General features: G+C 42.3%; 1 protein-coding gene across 1 annotated transcript in view; it reads right to left on the minus strand.

The window, feature by feature from the left end:
• Nucleotides 1-15,251, minus strand: part of cntnap2a (contactin associated protein 2a) — a 314,161-nt gene that overhangs the window by 38,544 nt on the left and 260,366 nt on the right. The window contains exons 17-18 of the mRNA XM_053412914.1: nt 13,917-14,044; nt 2,574-2,744 (exon numbers count right to left, since the gene is read on the minus strand). Coding sequence (XP_053268889.1) covers nt 2,574-2,744; nt 13,917-14,044 — 299 coding nt within the window. The remainder of the gene's footprint in view (nt 1-2,573; nt 2,745-13,916; nt 14,045-15,251) is intronic.

Here is a 15,251-nt window from a genome sequence, read left to right on the forward strand (position 1 = left end):
GTGCTTTGAGCTCCTGCAGTGGCACAGCTATGCTATTCTGGCTTAATGCTAGTCATTTCATGCCCTGACTGGATTGTAGCAGATACAGTTTTTTGCCCTAGTGCACGAAGTGTGTATGTGAGCGAGTGCGTGCAAGTCGTTATGTGATTGTGTGTCTAAATGTGCACTGTGGGGCAAAATGCAAGATGATAGCAAAGGAGAAGAGAGAGGAAATCGATGTGGGGCCGTTTTGAACGCCTCGGGAGACACACGCACACAAACACACACAAACAGAAACAAAAAACACACACGCCTCCTATCTCCTCTGGCCCGCTGTGCAGCCATGACAGACTAGACACTTACTGCTTCTTTACCTGTGCTTTTTTGTGCCCGTGTGCAAAGTACAAGCCTTTGGCAAAGCTCTCACTGTACCTGCCTCTACAGCAAAGTGTCATCACATTGTTTTTTTTTTCCTGCAAGAATAAGCGTGTGCGTGCATATGTTGGTCTCTGACTGTGCACAACCAAGTTTTAGCTTTAAGAGAATCGGCAAGAAGATATAAATACATTTAAAAGCTTTTTAGGCCTCACACCAACTGACATAATGCCATTCGGTGTAGAGCACTTTGACCACAGGATTCCTCTGTCAACTTTGTGTCTGCTCAGTGGTTGGATTTTTTTTTATTGGGTGCAAAACGTCGAGTCAGGCACTCTAATGTTCAGATCCCTCTGAAACTCAGAGAAATGCAATTAGTCAACCATTGGCAGCCACAGCGTGCCAGGAAGCCCTTTCACAATGCAGCTCGGCAATTAAATAGCAGCCCGAGATTTTGAACGTTCTTGATCAAAGGAGCTCAGTCAGTGGGATGCTAATTTCAGCTGCTGGAATGCAATCCCCCTCTCTGTTTATACTTCTTCCATTTCATTCTCACATGTATTTAAAGGCCTTCATGAATAACATTGTATGATGAAAACTATATATATATATATATATATATATATAAAGTCTATATTCCAGGGTTGGATTCAGATTGCCAGTTAAAACAGCTGGATCGTTGCTTTTACATCCTGAAACCAAAGACACAGCTGCAACATCCTCTTGCTTATTCACATTAAAACTGCAGGTAACTCACTAAAAGTCCTAAATGAAAACTCTCGCCTCCTGACTGGTTCCCTGCAGCCAGTGTCTGATTGTTCGATCTCCAACACCGCTCTGTGATTATGAGTTCACCGGGTGTTAGGACAATCGAACCCTGCCATGTAGTGGTGAGTCCTCTCTGATAAAATGATCCAGAGCAGGGGTTGGAGACCTTTACAATCCAATAAGCAGTTTTTGGTCAGAAAGAAAAGATCCGCCTGAAGCCGCATTTCAGCCCTTTACCATTAGCTAATAGGTGGAAATAAAAATTCCATCATGTGTTTTATTCCCAAGGGCTAATCAAGATTGTTTGATATTATAGAAGTACAACAACATAGACAACAGTAGACATATTAGTTGTTTCTATTGCAGGAGGTATTCCCTTCAGAGTTGACATACCAGCACAACTGAGAGGGGCCTGTTTTAAATTTTCTGATCTAGTTCAGTTTTATTTTGAGGTCTGACAATAGCTGGGAAGATGTTTTAATGAATTATTCTTTCATATAATCACTGTCGGTGAGAAGCTGTCCACCGTGTGATAGAATCTCCTGAGCTGCCACGAAACAAGCAGCAATTCTAGCAAGTTTGAGGATTTGATCAACTTTTTTAAAGAAATGACCTTTACCCTGCTGTTCTGAAACGGCTCTCGTTCTTTCATCCACAGCTGGATAGTTTCTCAGCAGAGCGCTTGATCTAGAACATCTGCACACGCTAAATTTTGTATTTCTTGCAGACTTAGTGGTGGTGAACACAAACAAATCCATCCAGCTGCTATTTTACTCTCTCTACCTTATGAAAACACCCAATAATTCCACAGAGGCTCCAGGCTGCAATGTAACGTTTGACACATTAAAAAAAGTGTTGAAAGTATTTTTGGCAACAAATTATAAAAATGTTGATGGTGATTTGTTTCTATTTTACTACTTAAATACAACACATAATGTGTGTTTGTGTACATGATAAAACAAAAGAAAATAGTATGAAATAATGAACCCATTTCACCATCAATCCATTTGTTTTATAGATATCTTTGTAAGAAGACGAAATGAGAGGGTAAGAGTGTGGATGTGTGTGTGTGTGTGTATCTGTGTGTGTGACAGAGCACTCGTGTTTTGTCAACCCTGAAAATGGGTGATTTGGTTAAACAGAGGTTCATAATGGACATAATTATTGCACACACCAATCACCTTAAATAAATGATTGCTCTCTCTTGCAGTGGTGCCATAATCAGGAAGGCAAATGGCTTTTTGCTGATGTGTGTGTCTGCATCTGCCAGTGTGCCTGTGTCATACTGAGTGTGCGTGTGTGTGTGTGTGTGGTGAGTGAGCGCGCCCAGCACTGTCAGACTAACTGCTGCTGGATCAAACCTCACACATCACAGTGAGAGGGAGAGTAAGAGAGACCAACAGGGAGAGAAGTGACTCATGTACACACAGCACCGCTCGCCTGCCTCTTACATTTGAGCTCCAAGCGGATGAAGTCGGCGTTGCCCAGGTTCTCCAGGAAGACGCCATAAGGTGCGCTGGTCTTGAAGTAGAAGGAGATGTCGGCGCTGGTCTCCCCCTGGAAGGTGGCGAAGTGCAGGTAGGACGAGGGCGTGGTGAACGAGGCGGCGTTCCAGTAGTTATCTGTTGGAAAACAGAGACGGTTATATCTTTAACACAGCATCTCTCCGTGGCACACGCCGCCATTCAGATCTGATAAGCCGCAGAATAACTTCATCGCCGAATTCAAAAGGCTTTACATCCATTTTCATTTCATTACAAAGGGCTATAAATCTTCAGTGGATAAAACATTGCTATCTCACAGTCACTGGTTAATGAGGCTTATTCAAAGTCCCAGTGTAGGTTTTAATGTAGCCCGTAATTTCCTACAACTTCAATCATATTCAACAGAATATAGATGTTATCAAAACAACAGAGAGAGAGAGAGCGAGAGAGAGAGAATTTTCTCTCCGTCTAAATGAATACCTGGGAAGAAGACAAGGGTACACGCGGCAAACGTTAGATTACAACCTTTTCTAATGCCTTTTGAATGAAGCGAGACCAGCCACTGCTAATGAAGACAAAGGAGCGGCACGCTAAACAGCTGCTGATGAATTATCAGACTGTGGTTGATGAAGCGACTTCTCCGCCGCCTTCCCTCAACCCCTCGCCATATCTGTGTGTCGGTCCTATCACTCAGGGAAGATGAAGAGCAGGGGGTGGGAGAGGAGGAGGAGGCTGGGGAGAGTGGGGGGGGGGGGGGGGGGGCAGAGAGGACCGCTGAGGAGAGAGGACAAGAAGAAGTTAGACGAGGGAGAAGAGGCCAGGCGTGGGGTGAGAAGATAGAATATGGAAGAAGTGGAGGAGCAGAGGGGAGTGAAGTAGTGCAGAGGGCAGATGGCAGCAGGGGGGGGGGGAGGAGCTGGGGGGCCATGTTGAGGGCAGGGGATGGAGGAGATGGAGGAGGAGAGGGAAGGCTAATGTGGTATCAGCTGTGTGAGATCCCTCTGATGCCTCAGAGGACCGGCCTCAGACCCTCCACCATAACCCTGCAACACAGGAAGAGGGGAGCAGCGGTGTTCGGGCTGCGACTACTGATCAACGGAACCATTGATGAATATTTCAATGATTAAACAAATATATGTAACATGTTATATACATGCATGACAAATTAATGATTCCAATTTCCTTGAAGCCGAGGCGATGACGGCAAATTCAAACTGCATATTAGTTCTAACCAGGCCTGGTTCCTTGTCCTGTGTTAATGCTCCGGAGCTACTTTGGAATTGTTCCTTGACATTAGTCAGTCCTCCTCAAACAGTTCTACAATATATTGTCCCTTTTTGAGATATGTTCCTCATACAGTCAGCCATTTGTGAAATTAGTAGGTAGATGAGTTACAAATGTTTATCCACGATCAAAATTGCTGCTGGTTAATTATCTGTCATGCAAATAATCTGCTCATTGACTTATTTCTGCACCAGTGAGCTTCCTGTCAGGCGTATGAGCTTACAGCCATTTATGTGTGTAAATTGTGCAAACATATGCACATGTATGTGTGTTGGTGGCTGTGCATCTGTGTTTGTTTGTGTGCGTCCTCTGGTTCAGTGCGATAAGAGTTCCCCTATGACAGGGCTGAGCTCCTCCACCTCTGCTCCTTGCCTCACATCCTGTCACCAAGGGCAGATAGCGGCCAAGCTTGAGTGCGCACATGCACATGCACACGCACACAACCACCTACTGATGCTTCTAATGTGAAGTCACTAAGAGGTACAATTACTGACTGATTACAAAGAAGTTGTTTTCATGATTGCAGCATGTGCAGAACTTTTGTAAAGACACACAGTACAAATAAGTAATATGGTAAATGGACTGTATTTATTGTATATAGCACTTTTTCAGTCTTATTGACTGATGTTATCGTAACATCACAAGCTGCTTTCACGCCTTCACGCACAAATTCCTACAGCGCTTTGACACACAGATCTTTTTTCTATTACACACCATTCAAACACTGTCTGTATCTTTCCCAAGGACACTTTGATCGAGCCACCGACCTCCTGGTCAGTGGACAACCCTCTCTACCTCCTGGGCCAAAAAGATCATGGGAGGGTTGATGCATACTCTGCGTGTGCTGTTCGTACCCCACTCAGTCAGTTTATATTCTAATAAAGCCATTTCATAGTGTAATTCAGTCTGTACAAGCCTTAGGATTTGTATATAGCTTTATAGGATGCAGAAGTACCTTGAAAAAAGCATTTTTGAACATTACATTACTTCTTTATGACTTCATGATGTCACGTATAGCTTTAGAATGTCCCTCTATTATTAGTAGAGATATCATGAGAAATGGCTTTTAGAGCTTATTTTTGTTGACCTTCGACTGGGAGGTACCTGCAGGTTATAATGTCACCCAGTGGGAAAAACCACATCCACTCATGTTTCCCATGTTATTTTGTACACACATGCAGGCAACAAACACACATCCACGGAAAACAATATCCTGCTTCAGGCTAAGATGATGCTCAGGGCAATAACATCACAAATACATAGATAACACAAATATGTATCTTATATGTGGTGTGATCGCTGTTTTCATGGACTAAATAAGACCACAAGAGCTCCAGGCAATAAAGCGAAAGTAACGTTGAAGACACAGAAGCAAGACGGACACAATGATATAGAAAAGCAGCTGGGAGGTGAGTCACGCTTCAGGAGGAGGGAGAGATACCGAGAAGCAAGGATGGAGGTGGAAGGGTTAGAGAGGAGGGGTTGTAAAGGAATCCATGGTGTGAGAGGCAAAGGACACGAACACGAAAAAAAAAAGGGGAAGCAGAAAGAAGTGAGAACTGAGTGTTAGTGTGAGAACACTGTTCTCGAAGCCAAATCATGAACCTCTGATTGCCCTAGTGCCAGATCCACAGATGCAACATGGTCGGCCGGGCTCCGCGGCTCATTTATCTCTCCCGTATTGAAGTGTTTATCAAACCAAAAACGGTATCGGCACACAAATGTCTTTCCTGACGGAGACATGGCAAATATTCGACCAGTAACCATGGTACCTTGATGGTTATGCCACCAATTTCAATTCATTGGAAATGACCAGCTGACAGACACACAAAGGAGGGACCTCTAACCTGCGGTGGGCATTCAAGCAATTTCTTTAGGTATGTATTTAGGAAGCCTTCATTCCTCCTGTCTATTTAGTTCTCAAGGTGAGACCAAAGCAGAACTCCTCATCCTGTTGTCACTTCGGCTGGACGTCCTTGGTCCTATTGTGTGATGCACTCCAGAAAAACACTCAGGACCATTTCAGTAGTATTTTCAGTATGTCCGCGGCCTCTGATGCTCAGACCCTGGAATGTTTGAATGGTGTTAATGTTATTCTTTCAAAGCTTATACTATGTTTTATGGTTTCAAGGATATTCCAAACATCTGGAGCCATAGTAAACTCATCCTCTTGCAAAGAGCTGCACCAGGTGATGAAATTCTATGAAAATTCTCTCTCTATGAAATTAATTCCTGCCTCACAGTTCAGAAGACTAGATCCCTGAAAAGATAGAAGTTACTCACCAAGCACCTCAGCCCTTCTGAAGGATCCGGAGGTGAGAAAGTGTGAGCAGTACGGGAGGAGAACTTTAAAGAGGCTTAAAAGTTTAAGAAGAAGAAGAAGAGAAAATGTTAAGTTATCTAAAATAACTTAGCCTGCAGTTCTGACTAAGTGGTACAGCTTCTTTGTGTGAGGACTCCCGCTCTCACTTCTAGATCCAATCACACACCTCTGTTCTACACATCATTCTGCTTCCAGAAGGTTCGTACACTGCTTTAGACTCTGATGAGATAATTTCCCTTACCTTGAACTCTGATGCCCCCTATAGGTATGGACACTCCCCTGTGCAATGATGTCGCAGCAATGGAAGAAAATAGTATGCCACACCATTAGTCAACCATGTTGTCTGTCTGTTGTGGGTCTTAGTGATGTTGGCTATTCACATTACTTCAATTCATGGGACAGATTAATAAAACTAAACTTGGACACTTGCCTTCTCACATTCTGCCCCAAAGTCTTTGCTACAGTAGAAATTACTCACCACTTGCTTTTGCTTACTATTACGACTACTAAAGAAATTTTACCAAATCCTTGATCAACGCTTGGAAAGCAAATGAGGAAAGAGAAAAATCTGCTGCTGCTGTTTCTTTTCTCTTGCTTTTTGCAGCCTGCATTTCGGTGTTGAATTCAGAGAAAGTTGTTGAGAAATCTCAGTGCACCAACAAAAGTAAATCAATCACATTTAAGCAGATAACCAATCTGTAATTCCCCTGCACATTTCAATGCAGACCCAACAAACCTCTTACTTAAATTTTTGTTTTTGCACTAAATTAAGAGTTTGAGCTTTAATGATGATGTTTTAAAAAAAAAAATTTTTAACATTGATCCAGAAATTAATTTTACTGACAATTTTTTTTCTTCTTTTTAGCACTGAAAGCAGCTGTTACGAGTGTAACAAATGAATCGACACATACACAAACAACCGTACTGAGCTGCACAGGCTGACCTGATGTCAGATACAGTTGTGAAGGGTCCAGAAGCCAACAAGATGATTCATTTGTCTGTGGTTGACCAGATGGGTTATGTGCCAGGACCAGCAGATGGTACGGATGACTGACTGGACTGTCGCAGTTCATTAACACGGACATTTTCAACCACACACACACAATCAACCACTCAATTCATGCACACTGTTTTGCACTCTGTGACTTTGACTGACTTTTAACAGGCGAGCAGAGTCTAATAGCCGACTTCTCTTCCATAAAAACCCATAATCCTAATCTACCGTTCAGCTGTTTACTCCACCAACTATGGACCAGAATAAAACATTGATATTCATCACAGTGGTAGAAGCAGTTGGGCAATGCCAGCCCATGAGACAACTTCAAACCAAGAACAAAGCATGTGTTGAGTCAAGGGTCGCTTGAGAAGCTGTAGTCTGCAGCCAGTCACCCGTCAAAGATCCGCAGATTAAATACACGTGAAAATTGCATTGAATTACAAGATGAGTACAAACAGTTAAAATGATATCCTTTATATTCTTGGATGTCAGGAGAGATATGGCTTCCACTACAGTATCGTTCTAATTGATGTCAAATATGAGCTACTACCGGTCAGGCACCGCTTGTCTTGCTCGACTTGACGGAACGCCACCGGACTATAAATATCCATTGATAACAGCTCTTACTAATTATTTCGCATCCGTGCACATACTGCATGTAGACACGATGTGACATCTAATATATCACATTAGATCTCTGAACTCAGGCCTGCCAGATCACTTATTAGTAAGTTTTCCGCAATAGACTTTCTGTGCAATCTAATTTAAGTTTTGCAATTGCTACTTATTCCACGACGTACTTCAGGTGCTAAGTTGTCTGGAGGACTTTTCATCAAATGACTGAACAGCAGGAATTATTTTGGAAGGCGACACCTCTGCCTGTGGGAGTGCCCCCAAGGGTAAGGCTCAGATGTCACTGTTCAAAACACTTGAACCTCCATATACAGTGTGGTGTTAAACTGTGGCACATCTCAGTTATATTTATTCTCTGCTCATTTTCACATTAACACTCGGACCATGTGTTTCATCTCATCCGTGAATAATTGAGCCATATGTGGCACGTCATTTTATGGTCTAGCTACAGTATGTTCACGGTAAATGTAGCATTTGAATCTCCAGGTAATTAGTTGGAGTCTGTCAACTGAGACCTGCGTAGCTTTTCAATCTCGCTCTGTAATTACGCTGCTTGTCATCCGTTTTTAGCACGAAATCTTTAGCGCTCAGGGGTACCATCACACCGTTCTCAGTTTATTAGGAACCCCTGACTAAAACTGATGCAGTGTAATATAACATTTAGCCTATACGTGTTGTTGTTTATATGAGGTTATATGTATTTATTATTTTAATTTAGCCATATAAGATCGTATTGGAGGCTGTATTGCATTATACAAAAAAGTATTCCATTTTGCCTCCTTGATTTGAATAGGGTGGACAAACCAAGCTTAAATAACTGTCAGCATCATGCCATGAAGTTCAACTCCCACACAAATTGCAGCCTCCAAAATGACCAATAAAACTGTAACATCAAATATATTTAGTCGTAGTTCTGCTAAATATAATTAATTAGAAACATAAATAAAGGAAATGTTAAAGGCAGGACCTTTAATGTTAAAATGACTTCAAATAGAAAGACGTAACAAATGGGCATATAAGTGACTAATCGGTACAAACCAATTCATTAGTTTTGAACCATCATAGGTGACCCATCTGCACATTTCATTTGTGGTCCCTGATCAGACCAAGCATGTCTCAGAGCAGGTGCATTACATTATAATAATGGAATATGTGCTGCTTTGCTTCATTTGCCGTCATTTATTTTCATTCTGTTCTATTAAAATGTCCAAAGCCTTTTAACATCAATAAATGAGCCTAATTTTTCTCTGTCTGCCCGTGACTCTATGGGCTGCCATTAAACTAGCCATGGAAATGGGCTTCATTAAGGCTGGCGCATGCACGCTCACACTCACACAGAAAGTCGTCCTCCCTCTTGTACCCACCACAGAGAGACAGAAGTACACGTACAGAAGCTTGCACATCCGCATACACACATAAGTACCTCCTCACAGAAACATTCCCTGACTGACTAAGACATTAGTCATTTGCCTATGAAAACCCATTATATGGCCGCCAATCATCATTGCTCGCACTGAGACAGAGATCCATGCAAAGTATGAGAAGCATCAATCATGTAGGGAGCACCTATTCACGTGTGAAATTTTTTAATATACGTTTAATATGCCTTAATGGGCAAAATTTATAATGTATGCTCCCATGTTCCGCTGTCTTGGCCAGCACTATGGCAAACATACCTCAAAGTCATCTTTATTTTAAAGTTACTTTTTAAAGTTTATCCGGCCACTCAATATAACAGAGGATAAGTCTCTCTCGTTCTCACACACACACACACGCACACTTACACACACACTCAATCAGATGTGATGTCGTGGGTCATTAAGTTGTGTTACGTTTGTGTGTTGGCAGCTCAACGATGAGGGGACATTAGTGAGAGCGGCACCAGAGTGTCGATGAGGGGACCGTAATGAGTGAGACATCAGTGAGGAGAACGGGTGGGGTTTTCTGTGGTGAGAGAGAGAGAGAGAGAGAGAGAGACACAGACAGACAGACAGACAGACAGACAGACAGACAGACAGACAGACAGAGTGAGCATTTCAGTGCATGACAGTGATCCATTGCAGTTTTATCTCCTGCCCCATGTCTCAGTAAAACATGTATGCAGATCACAGTCCACTGAGATTTGCATTGCTCCACTCTATTATCCCCTTTAGTGGGAATAATGAGCAGTAAATAGATTATATATGACGCCTTATCCACGTTATGATCATGCCGCCCTGCACTTGAGATTAGATCTATGTTTGCTTTTTCCTCTCCACAGGATATTACTTTCCAGATACTGACTTTACTCCTGCTCTGTGCTGCGTCCATACGTGTTTGTCTCGGGAGACAGAGCAGATAAAAAGAGAGGACGGTCATACATGTGGGGAGTCAGAGTCTGATTGAGGTGGAACCTTGCTTCCACAGCTCCATCCCCGACCGCTGCTGCACAGACTTTGGCTCCACATGTGCAAGATGGCTCAGATGGTATTAGGGATATTTTGGCTTCATTGCTGGAGAGCGGGAGGAAGTGGAGAAGCGTAATACTTCTTTATATACAGTCAAAGGAAAAGAGTCATAGCTGACCTGAGGCTAAATAGTGAACAAAGAAGCTGCTAGGCTCCTGGCTGCCTATACTGATTTGACTTAGGTCCGCAGAAAGCCTTAAGAACAACACATGCCAGCCTCGGAGTATTGACGTGCGCTGTGAAGCAGGATGGTTGTGTATCCTGACAGGTCAGCGTTGGGTATTTTGATGTGAATCGCATGCTACCCTTTAATCCAGCCCTGCAGCTACTGATCGGAGCTGTGCCACAGTGTTGTGGGGTGTTCTACATCCTTAAGATAAAGTTTCCATTGTCAGTTTGACTTTTATGAGTTTGTGTGGCAGCGCGCTCTAATCCAGAAAGAGAACTGTTTCATTGAGCCAAGTGCAACAGATGCCTTAGAGGCGTGATGAAGTCAATCCATGCCGACCTGAACACACTGCAGGCCTGACCCGCTGCAGGTAGACTCAGGACAAAGTGAGCACACCCAGCTCAGGAGTTGAGGGGAAAGAGGGGGAGGTCAATACGACGGAGCTGCAGAATCCGTGAGTGTCTTCCAGTTGACCCGATGTCCCACAGAGAGCTGTGTGCCAACAATGATTAGAAGAATAGACGGCAAGGGAAGCAGCAAGGATTAAACTGCCTCTCGCTGTGTGTGTGTGTGTGTGTGTGTGTGTGTGTGTGTGTGTGTGTGTGTGTGTGTGTGTGTTTCTGCATCTGATATCTGTTGTTTGCAACTAAAAACCACCAAAACTACAGGGACCATAGATGGAAAAGAATAAATGGCGGGAGGATGAGTGTTCAGATAGAAAGTGTCTGAATAGAGTTCAGGTACAATTTTATTTGGCCATATGGATGCAAGTTGTGCCGAGAACACACACACATAAACACACATGACCACCTACTGATGCTTTCAATGTGAAGTCACTCAGAAGTACAATTACTGACTGATTACAAAGAAGTTGTTTTCATGATTGCAGCTTACGCAGGACCGTGCGTGATTTTGTAAGACATAACCAATAACAATACTTTTGTAAAAACACAAACTACAAATAAGTAATATGGTAAATAGACTGTATTTATTGTGTACAGTACTTTTCCAGTCACAAAGATATCTGTCCACACCTACACACTCACATGTCATGTGCACAAAAACGTACGCATCTAGTTATTTTCCACAGTTGATCGACAGTCAAGGGTTGTTCTGAGTGATTGGCACAATCAAGGGCCAATCCTGAAATAACAATGTGCACGATTGTACTCTTAGCATGAAGTGTTTTCCCTTGTAGATTTTAATCAAGGCCACATCCAAACCGTCAACAGCAAAGTCAAGAGTTTATTTTTATTATGTCCTAAAAACTGCAGCTTACAGCCTAAATACTGTGCAAACACTGGAGTGGCACTTTTTGTTTGCTTCTTGCTAATTTATTAATCTCAAAGATTTCTCAACACCTCGTTGAAGGATAGAAATACTTTTGTCCAGTTCCATCCATCCATTGACTTTATTCCTCCAAGGCTACATCCATAATACAACAGCTTCGTTTCAAAAGTCATTTTCAAACAACAAAAAATGCTCCCCTTTCAAACGACCGTTTATGCTCTGCATCAGTTTTACGCCCTGTCTATATTAACACACCTGAAAAACTCAAGAATATTCTTGCTGTGAGGCAACAATCCAAACCAAGGTTAGTTTCAATCGTCGAGAGAATTTGATGCTGATGCTCACACGTGTTTAAGCTGATGACACCGATTGATAAATACTATTGCTGCACTGCGACCACGGCAAAGATGGGGCGCCTCTGCAGCAGAGTGGAACGTCTTCTGTGCTTTCACTGTGGGGGACTTGAAATCTGTGCCAAAAAACAACTCGATAGCCATGACTGACTGACTCACCTAAACAAAGAGAGCGATAATCACCATATCGTTCATCATTTCGTGTATATTCTTGCCTGGAGTGAAAGTTTTTGAGATGTGTTTCCGTCTAAGTTTTTCTACCGTGTGATTTGCTCCCTCGGCAGCTGCAGTGAATTTCCTACCATGCCGCTGTCGCTGGAAATGGCCAGTTCAGGCAGTAATTCAAGTGTGAGTGTATAAATGTATCCAGCTATCATTGTAAGATGCCTGGCACTTTGCTCGCTGGCATCACACATCCTTTCAGTCTCCCTCTATTACATCCCTGAATACATCAATAGTAATGGAGACGGCCGACATTTACTGGGTTTTTATGAGTAATTTTCACTCCATAGAGAGAATGCATTAAGAAAGGCTGAGTCAAGCAGAGTGGAGGGAGATCAAGGAGAGGAAGGGGCTACAGGACCTTTTGTTGGGTGCAGGGTTTTATCCCAAAACCCTGACTTTCAGACAAGAGGGTGTCTCTTTTGGAGCCCAGTATCTGATAATTTATTCAGTTTTAATTGAATTTTAGAGACTGTTTTGAGGCTGCTCCCCTGCATAGGAGTTGACCCTCCTTAAGGCCACAAATGACCTTGTGAGAGAAGATGAAGGATTATTATGATCTTTGTGTTCCATTGTCCATGTAATGCCACCTGTTTTAGCAGTGTGGTGGCATTTCCGAAACAACACCACCATGCTTGAAATGGCATCATAAACCAACTTTTATTCTTTATTGGTAACACAACCTTAATCTGTGAATACACTGTCAAGTCAAGTGACCTTAGTTTTGGGAACAATCTTATTCTCCCTATAAATTCCCCCATATAGTAAAACTATTCATTCGTGTATTCTTTTCACCAGTATTTCAAAAGAACATATAACCTGTATTTCCTACAAGTTCACATTATATTTAAAAAAAATTGTCTCCTTTAGCTCCCACTGACTGTTAAAACACTAGACACAGTGTCAACAGGGGCATTTTAATAAGTCCTATATTAAAGAGACTGGAGGTGTTCTGTTAATTCAACCTCTGATGAGCCCTTCACAAAAGGTTATGCAGCCACGCCTCTGCAACAAGCTGAGAGTTACTTTGAAAATGAAACCAATCCTCTCGGGGGGATGACTCAGACAAGATCATTAATGCACACAATTCTAATTAGGGCCATTGTGACCTGCAGTTCTCCTGCATCACTCAAAGGTCCTTTTTGTCACACTGGCAGCTAATCCCCAACACTCATACCAGTTCTCATCTTCCTGTGCAGACCCCCTGCAAGGTGTGAAGTTATTTTTATATCTTAGTGGTTGCTCTAAAGCACAGCCAGATTCGGCCCTCCGGCTGCATAACCGACCTTTTTACTTTCTTTGAATCAAAGCACAGTGCAGATGGAGTGGGGAGGGAGGGGCTGTCGGGTGTCAGGGGGTCATGAGAGATACAGTAGATGGCTATAATGTACATTGACATTGGTGGCCAACCGTCAATAAACCAAAAGCAAAGAAGAAGAAGAGAAAGAAGAAACACTCTGGCCTCAAAGTTGAAGAAGAAGAGACACAGAAGATGCAGGTAAGGAGGTTGCCCTCCATTTACCTATCTTCCCATCAAATCAAAATTCTAAAGCTGCTAAAATGTGCAGCCACAACTCAATGACACCACTTACTGTCTCCCTGGCAACGCAGCGGTCCAACAGTCAGCTTGGCTGAAGATCCTGGTCGGTTGGTGTCACCCACGGCAACCTGGCTGACTGGTAGGTGTTCCTTATAAACCAGGAGACCGGAATCTTCTCTCCTGCGGGATGATTGACATCATATCACAACAACAATACACACTGTAAATAAAACAGCTTCTATGAACTAGTCCACAGATGATATAATACCATATCAAAAAATATTTGATTAATTCAATGAACTTTTTGTTCATGTGTATTTTATGTATCTGAGTGAGCATAAGTGTCTGTGCTGCTGAAATTATGGGTAGTGAGTGGAAATAGAGTTATAGTGGTATTATTTCAAAAACTCGCTCAGCCAAAGAATTAGACATTAATGCATACATTAATAATAGAGACGGAGAACGACTTATTTATAATATCCTCAATTGTGGAGAAGAGCAGAGAGAAACATGAAATCAAGTAAAATCTCTCCTTCTTGCGAACATGCTGCAATTACACACATCTACTATTTATACACACGCGCACACCCACTAGACAACAATGCGTTTGCTTTAATGAGAATATCCATCAGCGGGCTAAGAGAGCTGAGCAACACAAACTGTTGGTTCTGGAGGGAAACATCGCTCTTAAGTGAACGCATTGCCGTTGGTGCCGTTCATCATCCAACCACTTCAGCGTCTTGAAGTGAGACATCTCATCAGACCGCGCGGCCAAGACGGATTTCTGACTATGCAGATTAATGCTAACATATGCAATTAGCAGCGATGGCAATACAATCATTCCGCAGTTCTTCAGTCAAGACTTTTTATTTTTCAGATTGTCAAACTACTTCAGGCGAATTTGAGATTTGTGTCATCAGGCCGCAACTTGACTTCACTACTTTGCTGGATTTATTCAGGGTTTCAGAGTTTTTTTTTTTTTTAAATATACAATTGTAAAATCAAATTAAAATCTCTGTGACAAAACAAGTCCTTAAAAATAAAAAAAGGCCTTTATTAAGCACACTGACCTTTGGAGTTATTGAATATAAGGCAATGGTTGAAATATTTAATATTGTGAGCGTAAAATAGAAGTTCCTTTGAAAAGCTCAGATATGGGTCCAGTTCACAATGAGGTATTTGAGATGAAAGATTTAACACTCAGACATTCAAGTCTGTATGTATGTAGGTTATAGCAGCTTCTCATTTCTAGTATAATTATTTTAGACTGCTAAAACTTTTGTTGGCAAAGTTACACGGGTTGACACTTTAACTTTGCTGGAGTGTTAAAAACTCAAACTCCTGCTGACAATTTCAGTATGCGCTTTAAGGCTGCAAGGTCAAGGCG

The sequence above is a fragment of the Pleuronectes platessa genome, chromosome 20 (genome assembly GCF_947347685.1).
Source record: "Pleuronectes platessa chromosome 20, fPlePla1.1, whole genome shotgun sequence".
In the NCBI taxonomy this organism is placed as follows: domain Eukaryota; kingdom Metazoa; phylum Chordata; class Actinopteri; order Pleuronectiformes; family Pleuronectidae; genus Pleuronectes; species Pleuronectes platessa.